Genomic DNA, 27,348 nt, shown 5'->3' with positions numbered 1-27,348 from the left:
CTGCAATCACTAGTGGCATTTGCCCCTTCAGCCCCAATGAGTATTTTTGGGGATTGGACATTGATCCAACAAAACTAACACAAGCTTAAACAAACCAATGAATGTACTTGGTTCTTTTTGTTCTTCTGAACTCTCATGTTCTAAGTTGTGTTTCCAAAATATCACCAGCAGGTACCACACACAGACTTCAGCCACAGCATGCTCTGAGCTCCTGGAAAAAGCACTTGATCTTCTGATTATGAGAAGGAGCTTCTTTCATTCACCTCAGGCCTCTTTCAGAAGGTCAGCACTCAAGAGGCTCCACGACTGAGCTACAATAATGCTACAGGAGGAGGGGATCTTAAAATGCTGTGCATGCATAGAGCCCAACTCGCAGGGACCCAGAAACGTCTCAACGAGCCCCATCCTGGGGATGACATCAGCTGGAATACAGTTCAGGAAGCTGAATCACACAGAAAACAACAATCCTGCTGTGGAAAATTGAGCCATGCCCCTGCTGGCAACACTCAGATTGGATCTGCTTCACTCCAGGGAGTGAGGAAAGGGTTATTAAATCAACGGTGAAAGCAGCTGGTGACTCCTGAGCTGAGGAACCTCATTAGCAAAGACCAGTCAGTATCACTCTGATATGTGGAATTGGCAGGGAGAGAAGAGGACAAGGACAGAGCTCCCAGAAACCATCAAACAAGAACCCCAAGTGCAGTTAAAGCAGTTTAGTCAGCTCAGGATGTGTCTTTGAATGCTAAATAAGCTTGAAACCAGGAGAAGAAGTCGGTGCACAGGGAAGGGAAAAGCTCTGGCCATTGCTGACTTGTGCCTAAGGAAAACAGACAGGAGGGCTGAGGATGAAAGGGAATTCCCTCCTTCCCATCAATGAGCTCACTCTGCTGGCTCCTGCCCTCCAAGAGTGTTTCCACCTCATGCACATAAAACCAGCTCCAGAGCCAGCAGTGCTGTGAGTCACCTACTCCTGATGCAGTTCCACATGGGTCACTGTCTGTTCCTGTCTCCAGACCATCTCTGGTGCTTTTCAAACCCCAGTAAGGATCTCTACAGGTTCCAACTGTAGAACTGCAAGGCCAACAAGCCTTGCCACAGTTCTGACTCCGTAAGGACAAGCACATACTCTGCACCACCTGGTAGAGAAACACATCAGGTGAAGGAGTGCACATCACTGTTACCAACCAAATCATCTGGAAAAAGAGCAGAAATTACTCCCTGCCCTTTGACTTTTTCAAAAGGCATCTGAACAAACAAGGGGTCTGAAGACTCACTGAAAACAACTTTAAGAGAGAAACTCCTTCTTTGCCCCATACATCCTGTCACTTCTCCCTCTGCCTGCACACAAAATCTGGGAGACATCAGATGGACAACTCTGGCACAAGGGATCTGCTGCAAAGCCACCCAACAGATCCCATCACTGCCTTCCTGACAGCCTTAACTCCTGGGCAAACCAGCTAGAGAGAGCCCACAGCTGCTCCAGGCTGCATTCCCAGATATCCCTGGATGTGGACTCTCAATGGGAATGGCTGAGCCTGGGGACCTGGGACAGCATCCCAGTACTCTGGCTGCTTCTCAGCACTGCAGGAACCTGCACTGGAGGTGGCACAAGGAAAGGGGAGGAAAGAGCCTGTGAAATTGAAGTTCATCCCAGGGAGCGTGGTAACAATTGTGTAATTTTTTTTCTTGGAATGGAGAGGTTTTCTCCTCTGCCTCCCTGAACTGCTGATGGGGAGGGAAAAGGGACCCTGAACAGAGAGGAAAAATCATCTGTAAGGAAATACTATATCCAGTTAATTCCAGTAAATCCTGTGAAATCTAAGGAAAAGCAGATGAAGGACTTACACTGCAAATTGTGCTGGAATCATACAAAGGTACCAAGTTAAGAGAAGTGTAGGGGTTTAACATGCCGGTCGATTAACTACTGACACACAAATAAAGCTTATATTCCTGGAAAAAATGTATTTGAAGACTTGAAGAGGTTGAAAACCCATCTGCAGGAGCTGCAGCCACCTTCAGAGCTCCCACATCAAACCACAACACTTCCCACGTCAAAGCACAGTGTTTGCTTCTCATTAGCCTCAGTTTCTCTTTCAAGCACGGATTTGTGTCACACATTTGTCCCCCAACATGGCCCCGAACAGCTACAATTACCCTAACAAATTCCCAATAGAGGAAGAACTCAGGAGCAGGCTGTTTCTTACCGTCATGGCCGGAGTTGAGCAGGTGCTCCCCCAGGTCACAGCCAAACACCCTTTCCTTGAGGATCCCCCGCTGTTTCAGTTTCTGTTTCGTTGGGCGTGACTTCATGAATGTCCGGAGGAAGGTGATAAGCTTCCCGTGCTTCTTTGACACTGCATAAGACAAGGAACAACCACGTCATTCCAGACCTGGCAAGCACTGAGCAGAACTCCTTCTACAGAACACATAAGAGCTGTAGTGACATTAATAGCAATTATTTACAGGAGCAGATTTTCCAAGGTTTGACACTAAACGGAGACTTGGCTTTTGTCCCAACCCTAGGCTAGTGCAGAGTTACCAGGAGCAAGCTGGAAAGGAAGGACCAACACAAAGACACTTTTTTCTGTAGAGGAGCTCCAGGCAGGAGGCACCTGAAAGGCTGACGGTGGGCAGCATGGGAGGGGCAATTTCATCTCTGGGAAAGGGAATGAGGCTCAACTGAGAAATCTGGCAATCTCCTTGTGCACACCCATGTGTAATCTACACACAGAAATAAAGACTTGTGACTGGCCCTCGTTCTGGTGTGAGGCTCCCCCAGAACAAAGGGCTGACTATACTCTCTGAGACTGAGCAGGTGGAGCTCCCTGAGAGCCCAACCTGCCCTCCCAGCACATCGAGGCCTCAGTGCCCCTTATTGCACCTGCACAGTCATCACCCCGGAGCCCCAGCAATTCCCTTCTCAAGCCACCATAAAATAAGAACACAGAATCACAGAGCCACTAAGGTTGGGAAAGCCTTCCAAGGCTACTGAATCCACCCTGTGCCAAATCCCCACCCTGTCACCCAGTCCAAAGCACTGAGCACCACATCCAGGTGTCCCTTGGAAACCTCCAGGGATGGAGACTCCACCATCCAGCCCACTGAACAGGTCACTAAGGCAGATGATTGAAGAAATGCAGCTTATCTTCTCGAAAATGAACAGAAGCAGCCTCCAAAGAGAGGAGGATGTGGCTCAGGAGCTACTGTCCAACCTCCTGTTCTGTCTCTCTGGGCTGTTCTGGGGAAACTGGTCCCTCTGCTAAAATCACCAGCTCAGGAGCTGAATCCCAGTGCAAGGCTAAGGAGAGCAGGGGGTGACAGCAGTGACCTGGCCCTGGGGGGAGAGGCAGGGCTCAGGTTGAATGGGAGAAGAACAATGCCCTGGAATGTCAATGCTCCTCCAGAGGCCCTGGGAGCCTCCCCGACAAAAGTGCCACTGTGTACACGATTGATTTAAAAGCAGTTTAATTCAACAGAAGAGCTCTGCTGAAGGAACAAACCACTGGGTACAAAGGGCTGTGCTTTGTGAGGAAACCTTTGCAGCTCAGGAAGTTGTAAAGGCATCTGCAGCAGCAGCAATCACCCTCCCCTGCTCCTCCCTTTCATCCCAGGCAGAAAATACAAGAACCGTATATTTCACCTGCATTAAACCCACAAATACTGCCATCAAATATCAGCAGAGTAACACCTTCCAAAGAAGCAAAGACTCTTGGGGACAAAGGTTCATCCCTTCAGTGTCACCTCTGCTGCCTAAGGAAATGTGAAATACAGAGAGCAGCTCTGAAACTGGGACTCAGCAAACCAGAGATGGATGGGCACTGCTTCACCGAGGGAGGGGTGCCTTCAACCAGGAAACATGGAAAATGTTGTCCCAAGATCATGGTTATATCACACAATGCTTCAGGATGCTTTAATCCCTTCACACAGCTGAATATTTCTCCTTCCATTTTACCAAACGTTGACATGGTCCCTCTGATATATGTAATAAACCTAATATATTTATATATATAATAAACCTGATTCCACCAACCTTAACAAATTTGTACTGATGTGAGGAAAGCAAACTTCTCCTTCTGCACAAAGTCCCCTCTAGCAGTACAACACCAAACTGATCCTCAGCACCACCTGAATATCTGAAATCCCAAAATCTCCAAACCCCACATTTGCATCCTCAGCAATCAAACCAAATTTATTTAACAACCACAGGAGCCCTGAGCATGACAAACTGTGGCTGTGGGGGGCTTTAATTAAAGGAGTGTTTGCAGTTTGACAGGGCTTTTTAATTGCACGCAATAAAGGACCAGATTGTGCTGATATGCCAAACAAAGTTAGGATAGGGTTTGGTTGTATCCATTACAGGAAAAAAACAGCTCATTTATCACCTCCTATCAGTGCAGCTCAAGGATAAATGGAGACAGTTACATCCTGACTAGTGTGGAATTTCCAAGGTTAGCAACCTCGGGCTGCTGTGGTAACACCACTGGAGGTGAGAGATCTGAGACAGATGCTTTTCCAAGAGGCAAACAGAGCACCTGCTAATCCAAATAAAGCAATCATTAATATATGTGTATTCACTTGAATAATTTCATACTCTGTATACTATGTACCTTGCTTGACTTAATGAAAAACAAGCCCATCAGAGAATGGACTTTAAATGGAGAAAAATGCATTCAATTATAGTACTGAAGAAATTCTACTACTAATGCAGATCAACAAGGGACTTTTGGGTGTCACCTCAGCCTTAAAACCAGGAAAAAAAACCAAAACTGTAATGGATGCACTTCCATGGTCCAAAGATGTACTTGGCTTGGCACTAGCATCACTGACCAGAGAAGTGACCTGAGGTTTTAAAACACAATAAATCTGCTCTGCCTTTAAGCCACTCAGCACAGGTTAAAATAATTGTCCTGCTTTCTGCACCCTTAAGCAGACTCCCACAAACTCCCTGCCACAGACAAGTGGTGCAACAGCCAAGGACTCTGTGAGGGCAGGTTCAACCACCAGAAATTCCCTCATCCCCAGCCTGTGGAAGTGTTTGCAGGGCTCCTTGGTCACACGGAGTCTGCTCTGCTCACCCCAGATCTCTGCCTGCTCTGCAGAGCCTCTCTGAGGCTGAACCCAGCTCTGAAGGCTGTACCTACGCAGGAATGATTCACCTGTGTTTCAGCTGGGTGGGGGAGAACATGAGAAGAGCAAGAAAATCCAAGTAGTCATCTCCCTGCTGACAGGTTATTAAGGAGAACAAAAGCAGGTAGGTGTCTGAGAGGGATGAGCTCCGCTCCTGAGCTGTGGGAACTGCCTCCTGCAGCAGCAGCAAAGGTGGGATCCACCCCCCGGCATTACAGACCCTCGAACCACCAGGGCAGCCTGAGGGATTCATTCCTGCTGCATTCTGCTTCAGGTGAATGCAGCACAGCAGACCCAGGCTCTGGATAAGTACCAATGGCACAAGCTGCCAGGAATGCTCCAGAATCCATGTTTTCTGCTCCAAAAAACCCATCCCAAAGCTTTGCTGCCCCACAGGCGACGGTGACAGCAGCAACCAGCAGTGCTCTCCTGCTGCAGCACCAACAACTGTTCTGCACCCAGAACTGGTGACTGTAGGAAAACCAAGGAATCAAGGCACAGGGTTTAGACCTGAAATAAATCTACAAGTGATACAAACCAGATGTGGATAAAACAATTAACCCCTTCCTACCATTATGGTCCCACCTAATAAAACAGGGACACGACAGAGCTGATCCACTCACAGCTTGCGTCTCCACACACAGCGTTCATAGAAATAAATTCAGGAACCAGCATTACTAACAGACAATTTCAAACGGTTGCTGTGATTTAAGTTACCAACTGAAAGCCAAACCAAACTAAACAAAAATTCCAACATTTATACATATTATTTTCCACCTCAGACTTAACCACTATAAAACACATTGTTTACCAAGAAACAGAGACTTTCCTAGAAAGAGTAAGGGCTGCTTTTCCTCAGAAAGGCAGATTTGGCTTAATATTCTGGCCTGAAGAAGCAAAGAGAAATTATCCATCCAGTTGACAGAGCCTGGCTGCAAAAAAACCCCAAATGAGACCCAACTGAAAAAGCCCCACCTGAGTCTGGACCACTTCTGAAGTTTTGCTGGCACAAATGCGTCAGTTAGGAACATGTAATAATCTCCTCCTCTTTGCTGTCATAACTGTGCTGGCCAAAGCCTTTACATGGTGGGAAGGGGAGGAAGGAAAAGGAATCCTTGTGCCAGGTAGTTCATTGTGGCTTTGGGAAGCTGCCCAGTACCTCCCGCAGGAACATTTATGGTTCAGGCAGTGCTGTTGTTCCACCACCAGCACTGGTGGTGCAAGTGAGGCCCCAAATCCCCCTGACACTGCTAAAAGCTATTAAATAACAGTCACTTCATTAAAAGCAGGGCTCGTTCACCCTCAGGACATGTTTTCTGCAGCTTTACTGGAGAGCTGTGATCAGCTCTTCATCACCTTCACACTCTTGGTCAACGAAGTTCACCGCCCTGGAAGCCCACAAGGATCCTTTGGGATTTGCTGAGGACTCCTGAGCCTGAGCTCAGCCCAGGGTGGCACTCCTAGGTGTCCCCACACTGTTCCCTGAGGCTGAGCTGAGCCACTGCCATGCCCCGGATTAGGAATAATCTGCTGCACTTGATGCTCTTAGGGCAGAGCTGGGCCCAGGTGAGGGTGAACCCAGGTGAGACAGCCCAGAACCGACCTGTTCCCCCTGGTCCTGATCTCTCCTGTGCCCCATGGATTCCTTAGGGATGCAGTTATTTGGGATTCACAGCACAGTGCAACAACACCACAACCCAACCAAACTCCGCAAGTGATGTCTTGCCACAAAATCCTTCCCAAGACCACTGCAATATTTAATTACAACTGCCCAAAGTGCTGCCCACAGAAGAAAAGGTAGGACGGCAAAGAGCACTGGCTCCTTCTGATTCCCTGGCTTTGGATCATAGAGACCAAGCAGGAAAAACCCTTTTAACAAACAAACACTGCCTTACTGTGTCCCCAGATTTGTTCTGCTCATCAAGAAAAGCCCCGTGAGGCAAAGGCTGGAGAACAAAACACAACCCTGCCAGCCCTGTAGCAGGCCAGCATATCCCAGCTGATTCATCCTGCCTCTTCCCAAAGGCCAGGGGACATCCAGGCAAATGGTGACCTGGCAGCAGATTCTAAACACAGAATCCCACAGTGGTTTGGGTTGAAAGGGACCTTAAAGCTCATCTTGTTCCAAACTCCTGCCATGGGCAGGGACACGTTGCACTAGACCAGGTTGCTCCAAGCCCCATCCAGGGCAATGGCAAATTCCTCCAGGACATTCTGCAACATTCCCTTCCTGTTTCCCAAGCCCTCTGCCTGTCTCCTGCAGCCTCATTAGCCTTTGCCAAGGGAAAACAAGCCCCTGCTCCACAAACAAAGCGCACCTGTCCCATTCCCTGTTGCTAGCATTAATATTTGGGGTTTGACAAAATCCCCTTCCCAGGGTAATAGCACCATGTTTTCTGATGCAGGGTTAGCAAACCTGGACTCCAAGAGAATAATCTTGGAGGGTGTTTGCTGATCCACATTCCCAGCACATGTGCAGCCTGTTTGTTTCTGTTATTTCCAGTGATTTTACAGGTCACAGCACCCAGCTGGCACCCACTGCGAGGGGAGCCTGGTGCTGAGACCAAAACAACACCACCACCTGTGGCACAGCAATCAACAAACTGCACTGGCAGGCACAAAATCGAAGAGGGAAAAAGGTGCAGGAATGTCATAAAGAAAAGCATTACAAAACAATAGCGAAATCCATCCTCTCTGAAGGGAGATTTACAGCAAACCAGGCAAATTTTTTTCCAGGCTATTAGTCCCTCCAGAGCCATTCTCTTCTAAAATTAAACTGCTGCGGGGAGAGGAGAAACAACAGACTCTTCTGATAAAAGAGCAGCACCAGGAATCAGGAGATGAGGAGCTGGGGTTGTTTCTTGCCACACATTTCCTGCACTCCTGATTCTGCACACTCAGGACCAGACTGAAGGGTGGGAGCAGAGTGAGGCCAGCTGGGTCCCCACACAGCATCAGTTATCCTGACCCCTCCCGAAAACATCAGCCAATACACTCGATATCCATCCCCTCACACTTGGAAAAACCTTCTCTGCAGACCCACATCTCACCGAGGAGAAGTGATGCCAAGCCAAGAATTGAGTCACATCTCCCAGTTCTCTGTCATGTTCCTTAGCAACAAGACATTTTCCTCCTTCCCTCCTGCCACAGCACATTCTATTTTGGAAGCTCATTTACACAGCCCTAAAAACCCCAAGCAGAATGTGGAACCACACATCACCAAGCACCATCCCTTAGTCCTTGAACAGGATGCTGGGTTTGAAGAAGGACCAACATGGCAATAATTTCACTAATCTATATAATGGGCTCCCTCAGCAGGCATAAAGATTTTCAAGAGATAAATTAAAATTCCATATATATGAGAGTTTAAAAACATCTTTCTATCTCAAATAACTTTCATGAATGTGTACTGACTGGTTTGCCATAAACAAGAGCAAAATAAATGTGTGTTTTCTGATGCTGCAGCATTTCTCTTCTGCCAGGCTGCCATCTGTTAAGGCTGGGCTCCGAGGTGAAGAAAGGTGATTAATTCCAGTGTAATTTGATAAAAACCATTCAAGTTAACTAAGACAAGAACCAGCCAAGGAAAAGGACAGATTTCCAGCTACCATGAGAGCACCATGCATATGGAGAGTAAAGTAGGTCATTGATAAGAGCCGGTACTGTTTATTCACAAAGCCTAGTAATAAGGAAGCAGAAACTCTTGCATCTGCCCAGGCTCCTGCAGCCATCCTTTGGGCAGTGTCTGTGCAATGACCTCAGCACAACTCCAGCTATTCCCCATCCCTGGCAACAGCAGCCCTCAGCTCAGGTTGGCTCCTCTTGGTCAGCATGGGAACATCAGGCACCAGAGATCCACCAGCCTGGCAGCTCTCAACTACATAACTCCTTCAGCTTCTGCTGCATCTGGGTCTGGTCACTCCTCTGCCAGAGACAGGACACTGCAAATCCACAAGCTACCAGCATGGTGGCTACTTTCATTTAACAAAAATCACGTCTGTAGTGATTTGCATGAGGATCATCTACTGTGTGAACTGCCTAGAGAAGTTTCTTTATGGCCATGAGAAAACACAGACATGAACCAGGAGCTAATGTACAACAGCAAAAGCTCTTTCTGTACTCTTCTGCCTATTTACTTGAGTGCTTGTAACAGCTTAAGAATGATAATCACCAGGTTAGTCTGATGCAAAAGTCCATCACCTATGTCAGATACCAAGAAATCTGTGCTATTTTCCAGCCTTAAGACATGACTGATGTTTGCACAGAATCTGAGACCACAAGGGAGCACTAAGATGATACAACCTGACCTCCTGAACAAACAGACCCCAGGACATCTTTGAATTGATCCCTGAAGGACAGCACATCTGCCCTAGGGTAGTGGTACATGGCCAGGAGATATAAATCAGTTATTTATGTAGCTGAAGGCTAACAGAGACATGAGAGAGGCTTCAAAGGTTCAAGGGCCAGCAAGGTCAATCTACGAATTCTATTAACAAGTTTAAATTGTACTTTAGAAAAAAACAACAGTGCTGACTAACAAAGTCCCAGTGATGATGCAGCAGGGACAGGCTGGGACAGGTAACTGGGGGAGGAAATAATGGGGCTGCAGCGCAAAGGAAACCAATTAGAGGCCCAATCTGGAAAAGGACTGGGAGCCAAAAACAAACTGATAGATTTAGCACGTGTGGCAGTGGGGTCAGCAGCTCAGGTGATACAAAGAGACCACAGGGCCAGCAGCAAAACTGAAAGACAAGAGGAGCAAATTGGGAAATGTGGAACTAGGAGAAAAATATCCAGAGAGACACTTGAAATATCTTTTTTCTCTTTCATTCTAGCTAAATCTCTGTGTTCTAGCAAAGCTTAATGCAGTCCTTTTGTTTATCTCACCTACCCTGGAGACTGAGAATCCTTCAGAAAGGCTGCTCTGACTCAGGTAACCATCACAGGCAAAACTGAACACCAGAACTGCCTATCAGGAAAATGGTGTCAGCCTCCAAGCCACATTAACTTTGACATGTCAGGACTGTTTGACCTTACATGGCCAAGCTCACACCATACCCAAAGATGTGAGATCTGACACAAAAATGTGCCTGTGTGCAACCCTATGTTCCCACTGAAGAGAATGTGACCCTGTAACCTGAGGGTATCTCTGATACACAATTTGCACAGTTTGAGAAGAAACCCAGCTTCAGAACAACCCCAAGGGCTATGATGATGTGGCCCATGAACAGTGTTACTGGTCAGAAGAATTTCTGACACCTCAGCTGGGGCAGCAGCACTAAGGGTAAGCATGAACACCAACAACCAGCACCCTGTGCTGGGTAATTCTGCAGACACTTCCAACTCAGGGAGAAATGGAAGAACACTCAAGAGGCAAGATGTCACCTTGGCATTAGGTGACAGCAGAGCAGGGCCATCTCTGCCAGAACCTTCTCCAATTCACCAGTCATCTCCAGCAGGAATGCGATCCACAGAGAGACAGTGATGGCAATGCCACACATTCCCTGTTGGAGCTGACTGGAGCTGCTAGCTATCCACACAGATGGAATTGCCTAATGGATAACCTCAACCTCCCTTCAGGACAGTCTAAACCAAACGTTTTTTGTCCTGACTCCAGTGGCCATGGCCTCAGAGAAGTCAACAGGTGACTGCTCCCAAACTCACACTCACTTGAAGGCAAAGTGACTTTGCTCTGCCTAGCTCACAGCTCAGCTGTGCTCCAATGCAGCTCCTTCCCTGATTAAAACATTTCCCAACAGCCCCATGGAGCTGCAGCTCGGCCAAGCCTTGCCCACGCAATTCCTGCAAGTGGTAGCAGCACTGCAGGAGATCTTCCAAAATCTTGACAGTAGCCCAAGTTGATCCTGCATCACTTCAAGCACTTTGGACACAGGCAGGCAGCCCAAAGCCCTCCCAAGACAACATGAGTCTGGCCAGCATTGCTGGAGTGACGACGGTGCTGCGCTCCTCCAGCCAGGCCGGTGGGAGGAGGCAAGGATAGAAAAGGATCTGAGAGCCATCAACAAACACCACCAGTGCAATAATGAGGAGTTTGGCAGATGGAGCCCGATCCCACAGTGAGAGGGTGTTTGCTCTTATGTAAGACCTTAGGAAGGAATGGGGAAGGAAGAAACAAACCCTTCTGACTGCATGGGGAAGGGGCAGGAGCGATCCCTCCGGAAACAGGAGGAGGCCTGGCTCAAGGCACACTGCCTCGCTCTCCTGATGCCCATGGCACAGCCTTTGCCTCAGTCTTCACCTACAGGCTATCTTGAGGTTGGTGGTACTCCCAGTATGACAGGGAACACCCCTGCTGCTCTCCCAGTCTCTTCCCAAAGACTGCCTCTCTCATTTTCACTGACCAGAGGGCAAGCATTTGCAGCCCAGACCAGTTACTTCCAAACTGCAGTGACCTATCCTTCCCAGACCAAAACACTCTGGTTCTTCTATTTACAGCCCTGACTTCCTAAACTGTTCATATGTTAGCTATTAACACCTGCATTAAGCCCTGAGATGATTCTGCCTATGGAAATCAAGTTTTCACTCACCTGGAGTGGAAACGAAAAAAAAAATACTTAAGACCATAACCACAATTTTCATTCACATTACAGTCACTTTATACAGCACAAAAAAGACACAATAGCTAGAAGAGGATAAAAACTACATTTTCACGTACATTCTCCTTACACAGCTAAAGAAATGTAAAAAACTTCACTGAAAGAGAAAATTGGACCTAAAAGTTTGGGGATTTGAGGTGAATTAAACCTGCTTTCTAAGACCTAGGAATGAAGATAATGTATTGTTTTGCCTGCTTTATATTATTTTCCTTTCACTTCCCAGTGCAGGGCTTTGATTTCAAATGAGCTTCTTTTATCAAGCCTGTGTGGTGCCCAGAACAAAGGAAGAGTGGAAAGGGAAGGCCTCCTGTCTTCTCTGTCACAAATAATCAGATCCTGTAGAGCATTCAGTCCTTAAAACAGGCTCTGGCTTTTAGGAGGTTTTCTGAACAAATATGAACAGACGAGCCATGGCTACTTGCAAAGTGTCTACTGTGATCACAATAATGTCTCTCCCTGGGAATTTTATTTTCCAGAGTGTGCATTCCCTGCCCCAGGGCTCCAGCAAACAACAGGCTGGCTGTTTTAAATAGGAAGTCACTTTCTCCTGACCACAGCATCAATAATATTAATTCTTAGGGATGTGCCAGTCTGGGGAGGGAGGGAAGACAAAAGGATAAAGTGATATGCAAAAATCTATTGAAATTTAAATTGTAGACATTCCTCTCTGTCAGCTGCCTCTTTCGGAGGGAGGTATACATCTGAGAAGGACGCAAGGAACTCCAGCCCTGCAGCCCCAGCATCACAGCTGGGGTAGAGTGGGTCTGCATGCTGGAATTCCTTCTCTGCTGGGATCTGGGTGGCAACCCTCACAGCAATCATCCCGTACATGAAAGAGACTCCCGTTAACAGCTCCAGTTTGCTACACACTCATGACCTGAGAACAAAAGCAATAAAACAGTTTACAACTATGGACCCAGTGTGAAGCAAGATGGAATAGAAACCTCAAGGCAGAGATTAGTTAGAGGGAAACAAAAGTAAAACAACTAGCAAGGAGAGGGAGAAGGGTAAGTATGTAAATTTAATGGGTACTTGGTCACCAAGCCAGGGAACTGCAATAGGGCATGGATCCCCAAGGATCTTCTCCCACTGCAGAAGCACAGGTCTGTAACCAGCAGCCAGGGATCAGAGAGACGTTACTGACACCAGGTATATTTTACCTGGCTGAAAACACCCCCGTGCAGGATCAGCTCCGCTCCAGGCACTGTCCTGGGCAGGACACCCCAGCACAGCTCAGCACCCCCAGGCCCAGCCAGGGGCTGTTAAGTACCATCAAATCATGGAATGGTTTGGCTTGGAAAAGACTTTAAAGCCCATCCAGTCCCACCCCTGTCATGGGCAGGGACACTTTCTACTGTCCCAGGCTGCTCCAAGCCTCATCCAGCCTGGCCTTGGACACTGCCAGGGATCCAGGGGCAGCCACAGCTGCTCTGGGCACCCTGGGCCAGGGCCTCATCACTCTCACAGGCAAGAATTTCTTCCCAATATCCAGTGTTAGGTACCAAGAGCCTCTTTCCCGATGCACCACCACCACCGGGAAAGAAGAATCCTCATCCATAGCCACTCATTCCCCACACAAACATTAAGTACCTGGCAAGTTACTAAGCAACAAGTGGCGCAGACACCTCCACCCCCTGCCCGAGTCCCCGGCCGGGTAACCCGGGCTATCGCTGCCTCACCTGGCCCTGCTCCCGGCTGGGTCCCCGCTCGGCTGGCCCGGCTCCCTGCTCTCGGCTCCGCCGGCCGCTCGCAGCCTCTGCGGCTCTGCCAAGCCCCTCCCCGGCTCCTCCTCCGCAGGTGCCTCCTTCCTTCCCTCCTTCCCCCCTTCCCCCTTCCCTCACTCCCTTCTTCCCCAGCCCCCGCCGCCGCTCCGGCGCTGTCCCCGCACCGGGACCCTCCTGTCCCCCCTCCCGGGGCCGGCAAAGGGCGCAGGGTGGGCAGGGAGGGATGGAGGGCAGCACACGGCTGCTCGTCTGGGGAAGGTCTAAAATATCAATATAAAAAAAATCCCAGATACAAAAATCTAGAAAGGGGATGCTGAGATGAATCAGGCTGTGCTCGGTGGTTCCCAGCAATAAGACAAGAGGAACGAGCAGTTCCAGCTGAACGTGAGGGGAAACTTTCCTGTGCAGTGATCAAGCACTGAAGAGATTGTCCAGAGAGAGTGTGGAGTGTCCCTGACTGGAGATATTCCTTCCAGAACCCACTAAACACAATCCTATGCCTGTGCTCTGGGAGCCAGGACCTGGTGACCCTCTGAGGTCCCTTCCAGCCTGACCCATCCTGGCATTCTGTGAGGGTCTGACCACTGCCTTCGCCCCACGTAACCTCCACCGTGGGGACAGCCCCAGTGCCATCCCCTCAGCCTGTCAGCACCTGCAGGAAAACACTCCGCCCAGGAAAGCTGCACTCACCTTTATCCACCTCCTCCTTCCTTGCTCCTTCATGCCACAAAAACTACAGAGGATGCTGTGGCGAGGGCCACAGCCCAATCCCACCAGGAAAGAGCGTATGGGGCACATCTGTGTCACCATGCCTATCCCTCAGTCACTGCTCCCGCTGCAAATCACACTGAAGATGTGTCTCGGCATGTCCAGAAGGAAGGGAGGGACTCTGGACATGCCTGAGTGCTCTGGGGGAAGCACGTCCCATCTTGCAGATGGGACAGAGGCTGGCCCCGAGCCCTGGGGACCGCACCTCACACCCCGCGTGTCCCGGTTAATGTCAGCGCAGGAACAATGCCCCTGCCATTGCTCGCCTTGAGCTGAATCAACGATCAGATCGCTGAAAACAAACCAAATTAAAAACTCTCCGGGAGTTCTGCTGTTTGAAAGCAAAGCCAAATGACAGGATCATTTCGCAGTGACCCAGTTCCAGCCAGGCTCCAGCCCAGGGCAGAGCACAGAGACCCTGGGACTTGACCTGACTCCAGCACTGCCATCCCTGCCCAGTCTCGGCCAGCATCTGGAGCAGGAACAACAGCCAGGAGGGCAGGAAGCCTCAGCCAAGCCTTTTCCTAGTGCCAGTGAAGCTGTGACCTCATGCATTTACTGCAGATTTGTGGGATAAGTTCTGCCGTTGTGCTGTTTGACCTCGAGCTCCCCCATTAACACCAGTACATCAATCCCAGTAATTGCTGTCACTCACTTTAAAATGTGAGCTTGCCAGTTAGAGGTAGGCAACCTCAGGGTCAGAACGATTAAGGAAGAATTTGCCTCTCTATCTGCAGACATCTTGATGAGCAGGAAGGGAAAACTCATTTCTTTGAGTGCTCATGCTTTCTCCTCCGTGCTATTTTCAAAACCGTTTGCTGACTCAGATCTCCCAACAATCCTGTTCTCCAGCTACTCAGTATGCTTGGTATTCACTGCTGGACTTGTTTGGTCTGGACAAGGAGCACACCATCACACCAGGGTTTACCTCAGCAGCCAAGCACAACCCTTAAATCCATTTCTCTCTGAATAATTACAAGTACAAACCCTTCCCCTTCTGTCCCTTCCCCAAACTCACCATTCTGGGAACATTCTTTCTTTTGATCAAACCCATTGGTCAAAGCTGGGAAAATCCCAACAGAGATGAATACAGCAGAAGCAATGCTATTCCAAATTAACATGCAAAATGCACGTACAATTCCAAATAGCATCTAGGACTTCAGATCAGTAACACTGAGCTGCCCAAAGCTGTCAGGATGTGTTATATGCTGCCTATATATTTTTTTTTCTTTTTACTCTAGGCCAGGCTTGGCTAGGAAGGCTCCTTCAAGGCTGGTGATCCCCCCATTCACACACTTTGCTAGTGCCCCGTTTCAAACTCTGGCCAGGAGCTGCCCAATCCTATTTTTGCTAATCAGAGCAGGAAAGTAACAGCTGCATCCTCAGTAACACAGAGCTGCCTCAGCTTCAGGCTTGGGTTTTACCTTTGCAATTACTGCTCTGAGGAGGTATTTTCCTACCTGGTGTACAATGACACGCCTTTCCCCCATCTGCACTTTGTTTCCTGTAAAGGAAAATCTTTAATACTTCTTAGAAACTGCCTTTCTTTTAGGAATGAAACCTGAGCAACCAAGATGTGACTCCTCTGCACCTGGGACCTTCTGTGCCTGCACAGGGGTCTCTGCTCTCCACTGCACTGAACATTACTGTGATGTCTTTTGCTGCTTCTGAATATTTGATTGGAAAAAAAAAATAATCACGAGTCTCATTTTCTGTTCTATTTTCCTCTGCCTGACATTGTAAGCATTATTATTTTTTTTAGATTAAGCAAGTGAAAGAGATGCATTCCCCGCTCCTGAGGGGCTGGTCTGCTTGCCACGGAGCAGAGGAGGCAAATAATGATTATCTTTTAAACCCAGCTAAGAAGCCCAAGCACTTGAAACCACAGAAAAAAAGAGTCCATCTGTGTGCTGGTCAAAAATTCAATCCTCAAGTTCACTCTGTTCTCCAAAAAGTAATTTCAGACAGAAGAACTGGGAAGGCAAAGCAACACAGAGAATGTTATTAGTGCAGCCTGTAGCTTCTTCCACTTTCTGGCTTTGCAAATGTAACCACTGAAGGAGGTTCAAGCAATCATTAGGAGGTGGACAGTCAGGATTTTCCAATGATGCTTCTTACTCAGCTGTATTTATTGTGCTGTGAGCTGCTCCCAAAACACACACACACGCACACCCACACACCCCCCACAAATAAACAAAAACCCCTTTAAAAATAAGGGGTGTTGCTGAGAAACTATAGATTGAAAGCAGAGTGGGGAGTTAAACAGAGTTGCACATCATGGCATGGAATGTCTTAAATGACTGGATTTCATTCAAACCTAACAGCAACCAGATTTGACATCCAGGTATCTCATGTCACAGAGTATGGAATCATCAAATTCCAGAATGGGTTGGAAGGGACCCTTAAAGCTCATTCAGTCCCATTCCCGCCATGGGCAGGGACACCTTCCACTATCCCAGGGTGCTCCAAGCCCCTTCCAACCTGGCCTTGGACACTGCCAGGGGTAAGGCAGTAACAGCAGCTCTGGGCACAGTGGTACCATGTGGCGACTGAGCTTTTGGTGGATGGAGCCATGGTCTGTCATGGCTTGCAAGAAAAATATTCCAACTATTCCATTTATGACGTCTTTGTGCACAGAAGCTGCTCAACCTTTGTCAAATTCCCAGGACCAGGTTTTAATGGCAGAGTTGAGCTACGCACTGGCATGACCCTTGATAAATCCAAAGGTCAGGGAAGAGATCAGAGCTTTGTGCCATCATTTATGGTTAAAGCTGCTTGAAGTACTTCCAAGCCACAGTCTGGCTCCCACACTAATTTACAGAATTATTCAGAAGAAAAGAAGAGGGAAAGCAGAGCAGAACAAACTCCCTCTTGCCATTATTTCAGAGCTTTTAGCATAACTGCAGAGTTTTGCTAAGCCAACTATTATTACAGTTAAGTCCCATTTTAACAGAGCTTGTGAGAAAGGAAAAAAACCCATCTTGTTTAAAAATAACAGCCCGCCCAACCTGAGTTAAGTGGAGAGCAGGCAGAGTGAGAAAGCAGCATAGAACAAGTGAAAAGGAAAGCGGCCTTATTGAAGCACATTGGTGTCTCCAACACCCTGCACTCAGCCAAGTTTCACTGCTTTGCTTCACACTACTCAGCTATTTTGGGGGATGCAGCTTCTCAAACACCAGAAATGTTTCCATAACAAACACTAACACAGCTCTTTCTTACCTGCACAGAACACAGACCTATGCAATTATTCATGAACTGATGTGCACAGACTGAGCACAGATCCACACACCACACTTGTTCCTTTTCCAATTAAAATTCCCCAGGAAACACGGCCAAGGCTCACCACAAAATGACCTGTCGAAGTGTGAGATGCCTGAAGCTGCTGTTTATGGGCTCAGCTTCTTTCCAAAGCCTTGGTGACCACACATAAGGAGAAACAGCGCTATAGAGAACACAGCAATTAATCTGGCTCTTCCCTCTACCTGTGTTCCAGGCATTTCCCTGGGCCTGGAGGCTGATTTCCAGTGCTGTAATTACACCAGCAGTGCCTCCCAGTGGGGATGTAGGATATGCTGGGATGGAGAAGAGGATGCTCCTCAACTGGCAGAGCTCTGCTGCTCCCCTTGCTCCCCAAAGCTGCTAAAGGGCTCACAGGCCAGGAGTCTGGATCCTGACAGGGGGTTGGGGTGGGCAGAGATGGGATATTTTGTGCCAGTTCTGTGTGGCCTCTTTTCCATACTTCCAGGAGACTCAGCTATGCCAGAGAAACCTGAGTGCAAACTTGGGGGCTGGACACAGAGGCTCATTCACTGACACTCCACCTGTGCCTTACTGGGATTGTTCAGAGAAGGCAGAAGGTCCCTGAAGCATCCCCAGGCTCAGCCTGCACCTGATGGTCCCATAGGACAATACTGGTGTCCACCAACTACCCTGGGACCACTGGCTTTGCACTCATGGCCCTTTCTGAGGGGACACAGGATCCACTCCCTCGGAGCTGGGAGGACTCCAGCAGGGCTTTCATAGATTAGAAAACTCTATTTGAGTTCAGCTAAAAAAGAAAAGAGGATATAATATAACTGAAACATCAGGACCAAAGGGTACCTTCCTCCTGCTCCTGGGTCCCTGAGCCTGTGGGTCCCTTTTGTTTCAGTCCAGCTTCTCTCCAAAGGCTGGATCTTCTGCCCTGCCCCAGCTTCCCCTCGGCCCTCCAGACACAGCACTAAGCTCCAAATCCTCCTCTTCCACTCCAGGCTTTAAAATCCAAGCCACTTGAAGAAAATGTCATCCAACTCACTCAAACTTCCTGAGAACCACCCAGACAGTTTCCATAGCACCCAGGAAATGTCACAGAAACATGGATTTGTTCTCACTGCAAATACTGCACCAACATCACCTAAAACTCCTCAGTGTGGGGTAAGGAATAGCAAAGGGTGCTCCTAAAGCACTGCCGAAGTGCCCTCCTGGCTCTCACTGCCATTGTCAGAAACATCTGCACTATAAAAGGATTAAAGGAATACAGAGGAAGAAGAAATACATTGACTCTCTAATGCTCTGCATCCTTAGGAACTTTGTGAAATAAAATTCCTGCTCATCTCTCACTTAGGAGTTAGCCATGGCTTGGAGATTTTGTTTAGGTGAACAGGAAAAGTGTTTCGGATTTGCCACTGAAGGCAAAAGGCAAAAAAGCATATTACAAATAAAAACATGTCCCCATAGACAGAGGCTGCAGAAAGAATATTTAACACCTTCTAACTCTAAAACCTGCTCCTTGTAAATCCACCACTTGTCTCAGTTTGGTGAAGAACTCCCAAAACTGCAATTCCCTGCCATCCTGTGTGTCTGCAACTCTTACCATGGTACATTAAGTGGAATCCTCAGGTGGATTCTCATGCAGGTCTAGAGGAACATCCAAAGCCTGCTCCCTTGCAAAAAGGAAATGGGACATTTAGAAAATCATTCACAGCTTCAGCTGCACAACTGGTTCTGGGAGTGCTGTGCTTCCATGGAATGCCAAGAGCATCCTGTTCCCCGTGGGAAAAGGGAGAGTGGAGCAGCAGACCCAGATCCAGAGCCCTGCTGGTTCCTTCTCCCAAACTACTGCTGGAAAAGCACAACAACACACGTGGTGCTGCCTGGCTGGCTGAAGCATAGAGGGACTTTCTCCAAATCCAGTCCCACAGAGAGGGCTCTTCATCCCAGGCAGGACAGATGCTGCTGCTGCTGTTTTTGGGATGCTCCTACATCCCATTCCTACTTGCCCAGGGAACAGAATTTCTGCCATGTCTGTTCCCAGCACACAGGCTCAGGAAGCTGTTCTCTTCAACTCCTACTTTTCCAGCGGAATCACAGATTTTATGGTGCAAATTTCACAGAGGACCAGATGAATCCTGTATTTAGCAGCACTTCCACAGATCAGCCCACAGCTCTCATCCCTTTCTGCCAAAAAAACGGGAAGGAACAAAAGACTAATGAAGTGCTTAAAACAAGGGAAGGATAGCAAAGAGAAAAAGACTCCAAGGACATTAAAAACTCAGGAAAATGCTGCTGCAGTTCTGATCTGCAGTACAGATTTAAAGACCTAAAAAGACTAAACAGTCTTATAGTCCTGGGCAGTCCCTACAATAAATGCCCTTCTACTAAAACCCGGTAATTACTGGAGCAATTCAGGGTAAATAAACACTTTCCAGAGCTCACTGCACTGAAATCCAGCAAAACAACACAATTATTGAAGGTGAAGTTTAGTATTCCTAATGTATCCAAGATCCACATTACCATCAAAATACTATTTTTTTTAAAGCAAGCTTTCAGCACTTCTGATGGGAGTGAAATAAAGCCCTAAAGCCTAGTTTAAGAATAAACCCTCCTTTGATGACTGGAGAAGGTACAATAAGAATCCAGACAAGAACTGCAGCAGAAGCAGAGTTTTACACCTAAACTACAAGAATATTTGCAATTAGTTCAAATACAATTAGAAGAGATGCCTGGCACCTACCAAGTACTTCAGTCACTGAATTGCACCAGCACTGGCTCCTTCATAAAGATAAACTGAAATGGTCTACCAGTGCTGTTGGGTATTAGGAAAAGGTTCTTCCTCTGCCTGGAATGGTCACAGCCCCAATGCTGCCAGAGCTCCAGGAGCATTTGGACAATGCTCTCAGGCACAAGGTGGGATTTTGGGGCGTCTGTGCAGGGCCAGGAGTGGAATTGGATTATCCTTGTGGGTCCAGCTCAGGGGATTCCATGACTGCATGGTTTTGTGGATAGCAGGATGCAAATGAACTCTGACTGGCTGCATTGCTTTGATATCAAATATCCAATAATAACCTGTTCATTTAACCCAAGGAACAGCTTAGGATGATAGGTGTAGGAAGGTGCAGTTCAACCCCAATCCTAAGGGACTCAGTGAAACAGAGGGACACAGGGGACAATGCTGTCTGAAGCCTGTACAAGAACTCTGCCATTTGCCTTGCCGCCAAGCCATGCCTAGAAATAAAGCTCCCACACACTGCTGCTCTGCCTCTCCCAAAGTGCCACATACAGTCCCTTTCCAGGCACTTGTGAGATCAAGGGAAACAGAAGCCCAGGTATGATTTAACACAACAAGCAAATAAATGGAAATGTCTGTTGTCAAATACCTCTCAATAACTGAGGATCAAACCTTAATTACATAAAATGTACCAGGGACACATCTCAGCTCCTCAGTTCCACTGGAACACTTTAATTTCACCTAGTGCCAGTTCTGACAAGCAACAGCCACGTTGTCATGGCAATGACAACACAACACAGTTGTTTTCTGCTCTCCCAGTGCACTGCGGACACAGGAGGGTCATTTCCATTGCCATAAATCTATATATTTAACCACATTTCTTCACTCTCTTATTCAAGCAAGCTCTTCCCTTCAGAGCGTGATCACAGACGGTTTGGCAAACTCTTTGGATAGTCAGGCACAAACTGAAAGCCTGGGAAAAGAAGAATGCTTTATATTTAAAAATGCAGAAGCTGAGGGAAGAAGCTGATTTCTGATACACAGATTAACACCCACGTGGCTGCCGATACTGCAGAGTGTGCACAAGGCAAGGCCCAGGTGTGCTGAGCATCACCTTAAGATCTGGATTCACTCACTGGGTCTGGAAATCATTTGCAGAAAATCTGCCCCTAAGAAGATGGGTTGTTAGAACCAGGCACTGGCTTTTCTACCCAACAGGTTTTAATATAAAAAGAAATTAATAATTCTCTGTTTCACTATTTGTTACACTACAGCTAGTTACTGTATATAATATAAGTTACTGCCAGCAAGCCTAGGGGTTAGTGAGTGGTTATTGCTACCACATACACGGTTAGACATGGTTAGGACAGAGAGTGATGGCACAGAACAGGCTCTACCTGAGCTCAGGAGGGGCTGGTTCAGAGCCTCGGTAACAAATGCGGAGCCTGGTTTTACATTATCCATCTCCAAATCTGATAATCAGGGTCAGGGGCAGGGGCACAGGGACAGACAGAAGGCAAGAGAGAGGACAAAGTTAAAAATCTCCTGGAGGGACTGCAGGAGACCAACAATTCAATGTGGAGAGACAGAATTAGAGAGACAGAGCTGGAGAAATCCAGAGGTCAGTGCTGGGCATGCAGAGCTGGGGCCTCTCTGGGCTGTTCTAAGCCTGAATTGTTCTTGCCCATCAATGTCTGTGCAAACAGGAGCAGGAGGGAGGTGATCCACTGAGTCCACAGCGTGAACAGCAAAAAACTATGAGGTGAGCTGAACTAAGCTGTGTGAACACCCAAATCCCTGGAAAATTGAGCTGCTGGAGATGAAGTGGATGGTGCTGGTGGCTGAACAACTGGGCTCGGAGCTGGCTCAGGAGTGAGCACAGTGTGTGCAAGCCAATTCCCAATTCCAGTCCCTACCCATGGCAGCAGGTGGTACCAGATGATCTCTATAGACTCCCTTCCAACCCAAACCAGTCTGGGATTCTGGGATGCTGTGCACAGACCACCCTAAGCAGAGTTTTCACTATAAAAAGAGTATTAAAAATTGTATAAAATAGATGCCAGCTTATGTTGGCAAATGCTGGAAGAGAAATCATGGATTTTTAACACAGCACAGCTCATGCAAGAACAGCTTTTGCTGTGCCTGAGAGACAAAAGATTTTGGGCTTGTGGTCAGGGGCATTTCATCCCAGTTACAAAATCCTCTTCCAGCCCCTGCCTCCCTGTCCAGAGCTCAGCTCGTTTATCTGAGCCCAAAAAAGAACTTCAGTGCCTAAATGAGACCAGAAACGAACTTTCCCCTTGCACCAGCAAAACCTGAGCAAGACCTCAAATCCTTCATACTTAAAAAAACCCAAGTATTTCTAAATTCCTTATAGCAGAAGTCATGCAGCCATAATCTGTGGGACACAGGAATCATATAAACCAGAGCCCAGGAGTGCTCAGCCAGGGGAGGATGTGGTTCCCCAGCTCTCCAGTGGTGCTCTTGGAGCAGCCACAGCCAAGCTTGTCATCTCTGCCAATTCCATGACTCACAAAGGGACAGGGCTGTCACAAGGAATTAACTTCACAGGAAAAACAAGCAGTACTACTGATAAGCCTCATAGCTTTGAGTAGAAATATTAGAGATGCTCTGTTGTCAGAATCTTCCTACTCACAGGTGAGAGAGGAAGGGGACTCAACACTGACCACTTGCATTAAATAACCAGAAATGTGGCCATTCCTTTTTTTTTTGTTTTATTGGTTTTTTTTGTTAAAAAAATAATTAAAAAGCCTGCCTGAAAAAAAAAAATAGATAAGCTAAAGCCTCCCTGTGTTATCTGTATTTAACTGCTGCTGATCTTTTGGCAGGAATTGCATCTCTGAAGGGCTCAGGGATCCAAGGAACTTGACTACACAAATAGAAAAACATTAAGAAAAATCTTTTCTCCATATTTGTGTGCCCAAAAGGAACTCCCTGCATCTTACAAGATTCACTATTCTAATTCCTCCCAAATTTTCTGACAGATAATTTATCAGTGGACGTGGCCAGTCACAGCAATAAATTCTGCCCTCATTCTTAAGCCTCCATCCCAGTTTCAGTATTCCCTGGCTCCCGTGGGTTTGGATATGTGCAGTGGATCTATCCATGATATATCCCAAATACAAATATACATGATACATCCCTGTTCTCCCCCTCTGGACTCTTTCTACCTGGAGGGGTCTGAAACCAAATCTTCACACCAGGAGCAGGTTTTCTTGTCCTGGAGGGAACACCAGGAATGAGAAGTACTGCCTGTTCCCCACCCTACAGGGACACCAGTGGCTGTGTGGGTAAAGGACATACCTGTGTATATTTACATTAACAGTATATATTTTATAATTATCTCCTTACAGGATTTGCATATCAAGTTTTCAGACTGACTTAGGGAATCCAGGGGGAGCTGATTTGTGCAAGTGAGGCATTTGCTGTAAAAATGGTAAATTGACATGACCAATCCCAGGTTTTACTGACACTAGGTTATTGCTTGAGGTTTTAACCAGCACTAGCAGGATCTAAAAACGACCATGGGAAGGTGAAGCAGGACTCTGAATAAACAAGTCACATATTAGTTCACTTTGGGATTGTCAGATGTTAGGTGCAAACACCATTCCCCCATAAAAAAAAAAAAAAAAAAGGAATTTTGGCTTCTGAAGGTTGTCACATTCTAACAAACTTCAAGAATTATGTTTCATTCCTCCCATCACCCATTCTTATCTTCTTTTTCTTTCACACTGACAGTCATACTTGGTTGTCTGGCACTTAAATTTCTTTTTTTGAATCTTTCCAATCTTTTTATGGATTCAAAATTATTCTATCACCCCCAGGAAAGAGCTATAACCAGCTTTGTTCTTTTCCTGCTGTATTATTTTATGTCCAAATATCTTTTAAAAAAGCACCTTAGAACAAAGGTTTGTTTTGGTTTCCCCTAAATATCCTTCAGGGCATCACTGCTACTGACTTGCATGTACAGAAGAATAAGGAAAGAAAAAGGAGACAGAGAAACAAGGCGAGAATGAAAGGAAGACAAAGGAATAAATGAAGACATACAAGGGGGGAAGTAGCTCCAGGACGCTGGACGGGCTCCATGGGCAGGGGAGACTGGGAAATAAAAAGGAAAAAAGCAAAACAAAAACAAAAAGCAGCTGGTTAAAATATGCTCCCACCGAAAATGGGCTCATTTCACACAAAGCTCAGCTGGGCTATGAATAGCACAATAAAACACACCCAATCCTTCAAGTTATTTGTTGCTAAACACTTGGGAAATTCAGTAGGATCCAGTAATTCCCATCTTGTGTCCCAGTTCAAAAAATCCCCCAACACTTTGCATGTTTGACCTTTCAGCACAAGGCACATCTCTGTCCTGCCAAACAGCACAGGGTTTTTTATATATTTAATTTTGTTATATACTGAATTTTCCTTAATTTCCACTGGTGCTAAAGCAGAAGTTTCTCTTAGTCTTAACCCTGTGCAAAAAGCAGAGTCATTGTCTCAGAGCTGTGTTTTGTTGCTGTGCTCCTCTTGAAAACCATGAACTGCAGAGGAGGGAGGCCCAGCTCTGCCTCAGCCCCAGCTTGTGTTCTGGATGCAAGGGTCTGGGACATGTGTGGATGTGGCACCTGGGGACATGGTCTCAGGTGATCGTGGCAGTGCTGGGGAGTGGTGGGACTCTTCCAGCCTAACAATTCCATGAGCAGGCTGGCCCGGACCTGCTGGAATCTCTGCTGGCCGAGTCCTGCTGGCTTTCAGAGCCTGGGGAGATCCCTGCAGCACCTCCCATGGACATGGACTCTCCTGAAGTGGGGCTCTCCACACTCCCAGTGATGCCCTTTCCTCCTGAGCCCTGTGTCCAAGGGATCACATTCCCTCAGGATTTTGGTCCTGAGGCTGGCAGGGCTGGAAGCAGTTCCTGTGTAATCAGCAGCTTGAGCTGGGCAGCTCTGGGTGCTCATCCCCTCTCTGCTTCCCCCAGGAAATGGAGACCTGCCTTGGCTTGGCACATTTCCATTTAATTCAGCTTTAATGAGACACTGGCATGAAGACTGAACAACTGCTTTGTTTACTTCAGATTAACAAGACTGGTACTAATTTATGTACACTTTTACTTCCCCTGTTTTCTTTACAAAAGTACTAATTAGGACATGATGCTCTTATCGGTGTCAAATGGATGCTTAGCCTGGGCACATTCAGAATTTAAGCTCTATTTGCACTTTCTGATTTTTATTGAAATAAAAAATTGACCACAATCTTTTTTTTATCCAGGGATTAGAAATTAGAGCCTATTTCAAACCAGGTATGGCCTTGTTGTGATTACAACAGGTCAGTGAATGTGCCTCAGTTTGCATTTTTGCAGTTAAAATTACTTTCTCCAGCCTGACCACAACCTGCAGGAGGTCAGGGCAGAGCCTCTGGCCTGATCCAGAGCTAAATATTCAATCCTCCTGAAATTCAGTGGATTATTTATATCAGGTGTGCTGACCCAGATCCATCTGTTACTGATGTTTTAAAATGAAAATCAGTCATTCATAACAGCTTGTAATACTGACAGGGGACCTTTGAATGCTATGTCTCATAAGAGCACCTTCACATTTCAAAATAAATGGATGAGACAGGAATCTGAAAACTCCTCCATAAAGCTGGGCAGAGCTGCTGGGTTATACATTCTTGGTGAGAATGACCCCCTAGACTTTAAAAATGCTTATTTTGGGGGGAGGGAAAAAAAGTGAAGTATTACCTTCTAATCCCCCATTTCTTCTCTTCAGCTCTAATTGTCCCCCTGCAAACTGCAGCTTAATTCTGCTTTCCCACTGAAAGCAGCTGCTTCCCAGCAAACACCAAACCTAAAATCTTCCCCAAAATGACCCTGCCAAGGCCACTGCAGTGACACTGGGTCACAGGAAGATGCTGCTTGTTAGGAAAAGACAAAAACAAACTGCAGGTATGAGTTAGGTGTGAGATGTGGGTTAAAATACTGCTAAACTACAAATATGCAGAATTCTGATGAAGAAAGGGACTGAAAGAGAGAGCTGAGACACTGCCTAAGACTGAGGAGTGGGGACAACATGAACACACATCGACATAAACATACTATTCCCAAAAAAAGACATGGACAGAGGGGGATGAGAAGAGTCATCAAAGCCACAAAGTTCAGGCAATTCACAAATGTTCACTGAAGAGGGAAAATCCAGAGCAGCTATTCACACTTTTCCTTCTGAGCAGCACTGAATATTGAAAAGGTTCACTTCTCTCTGAATATCTGAAATTCAAATGCAGTCTCTATGGATCTCTAAAAATCCTCATGAATATGAGCTGATTCCATGTATTCTGGCACTGAAATTCAGCTAAATTGGTAATATTAACTATGAAATAGCAGATACCAATCCAATATAATATTTTAGTCTAAATATTTTAGGCTAAAAAATATAATTAGAGTATTCTATCCCACTAAGAATACTGGGAGAATCTAGAGAAAAGGAAAATGCTCAAGAAATGTGGGATTTGATGAGCTCACAGAACCTTCCTAGATCTTCACAGGGTTTTTTACATAAACAGAAACAGTAAGGAAAGCATTTGCATCCCAGCTGGGAAAAAAAAAAAAAAGGCATTTTCTTACAGGACTGAACATGAAAAAAAACCAGGGCACAGGCTTAGTCCAACACAGGATGGAAAATACCTTTAGACAGGCACCTTTCCTCTCCTGACTCCAAACTTTATTGTCAAACATATTGGAGAGGTGACTTGGGGCAAAACCGATACTCTTTCATATTACTCTGACTGTTCAGAAGTGAATAAAAAGGCCAATTTTTCTGTACGGCCCATTTTCTATCACTTATCCCAGGCCCTGGCTCCATGGCTGCTAGTACAAAGCACGTCCTGCCACAGTCCATGAAAACCTTGTTTCCAAAAGCAGAATTTGCCCTCAATCCCAACCCTCCTCTGCCCTTCCCTGTATTTCATCACCATGGAACTGCAGTCACTGCCCTGCATTAGAGACCACTGCAATATTTTATGGCTTCATTAAAGTGCTGTCCCCATCCCTTGTGCACATCAAACCCTCTAATTATAAATAATAATAGAAACTCAGGGCAGGAAGTTCCCTGTTTTCCAT

At 46.8% G+C, this 27,348-nt stretch overlaps 1 protein-coding gene across 2 annotated transcripts in view; it reads right to left on the bottom strand.

The window, feature by feature from the left end:
- ARHGAP32 (Rho GTPase activating protein 32) overlaps positions 1-27,348 on the bottom strand; it is a 145,509-nt gene that overhangs the window by 31,006 nt on the left and 87,155 nt on the right. The window contains exons 11-13 of one of the 2 annotated variants that reach the window (XM_062508564.1): positions 24,291-24,341; positions 21,620-21,694; positions 2,205-2,354 (exon numbers count right to left, since the gene is read on the bottom strand). In XM_062508564.1, coding sequence (XP_062364548.1) covers positions 2,205-2,354; positions 21,620-21,694; positions 24,291-24,341 — 276 coding nt within the window. The remainder of the gene's footprint in view (positions 1-2,204; positions 2,355-21,619; positions 21,695-24,290; positions 24,342-27,348) is intronic. The other variant, XM_062508565.1, reaches the window with a different exon arrangement.

The sequence above is a fragment of the Cinclus cinclus genome, chromosome 25 (genome assembly GCF_963662255.1).
Source record: "Cinclus cinclus chromosome 25, bCinCin1.1, whole genome shotgun sequence".
In the NCBI taxonomy this organism is placed as follows: Eukaryota; Metazoa; Chordata; class Aves; order Passeriformes; family Cinclidae; genus Cinclus; species Cinclus cinclus.
The sequence above is the reverse complement of the archived record's forward strand: the minus strand, read 5'-3'. Positions and strand labels throughout refer to the sequence as shown.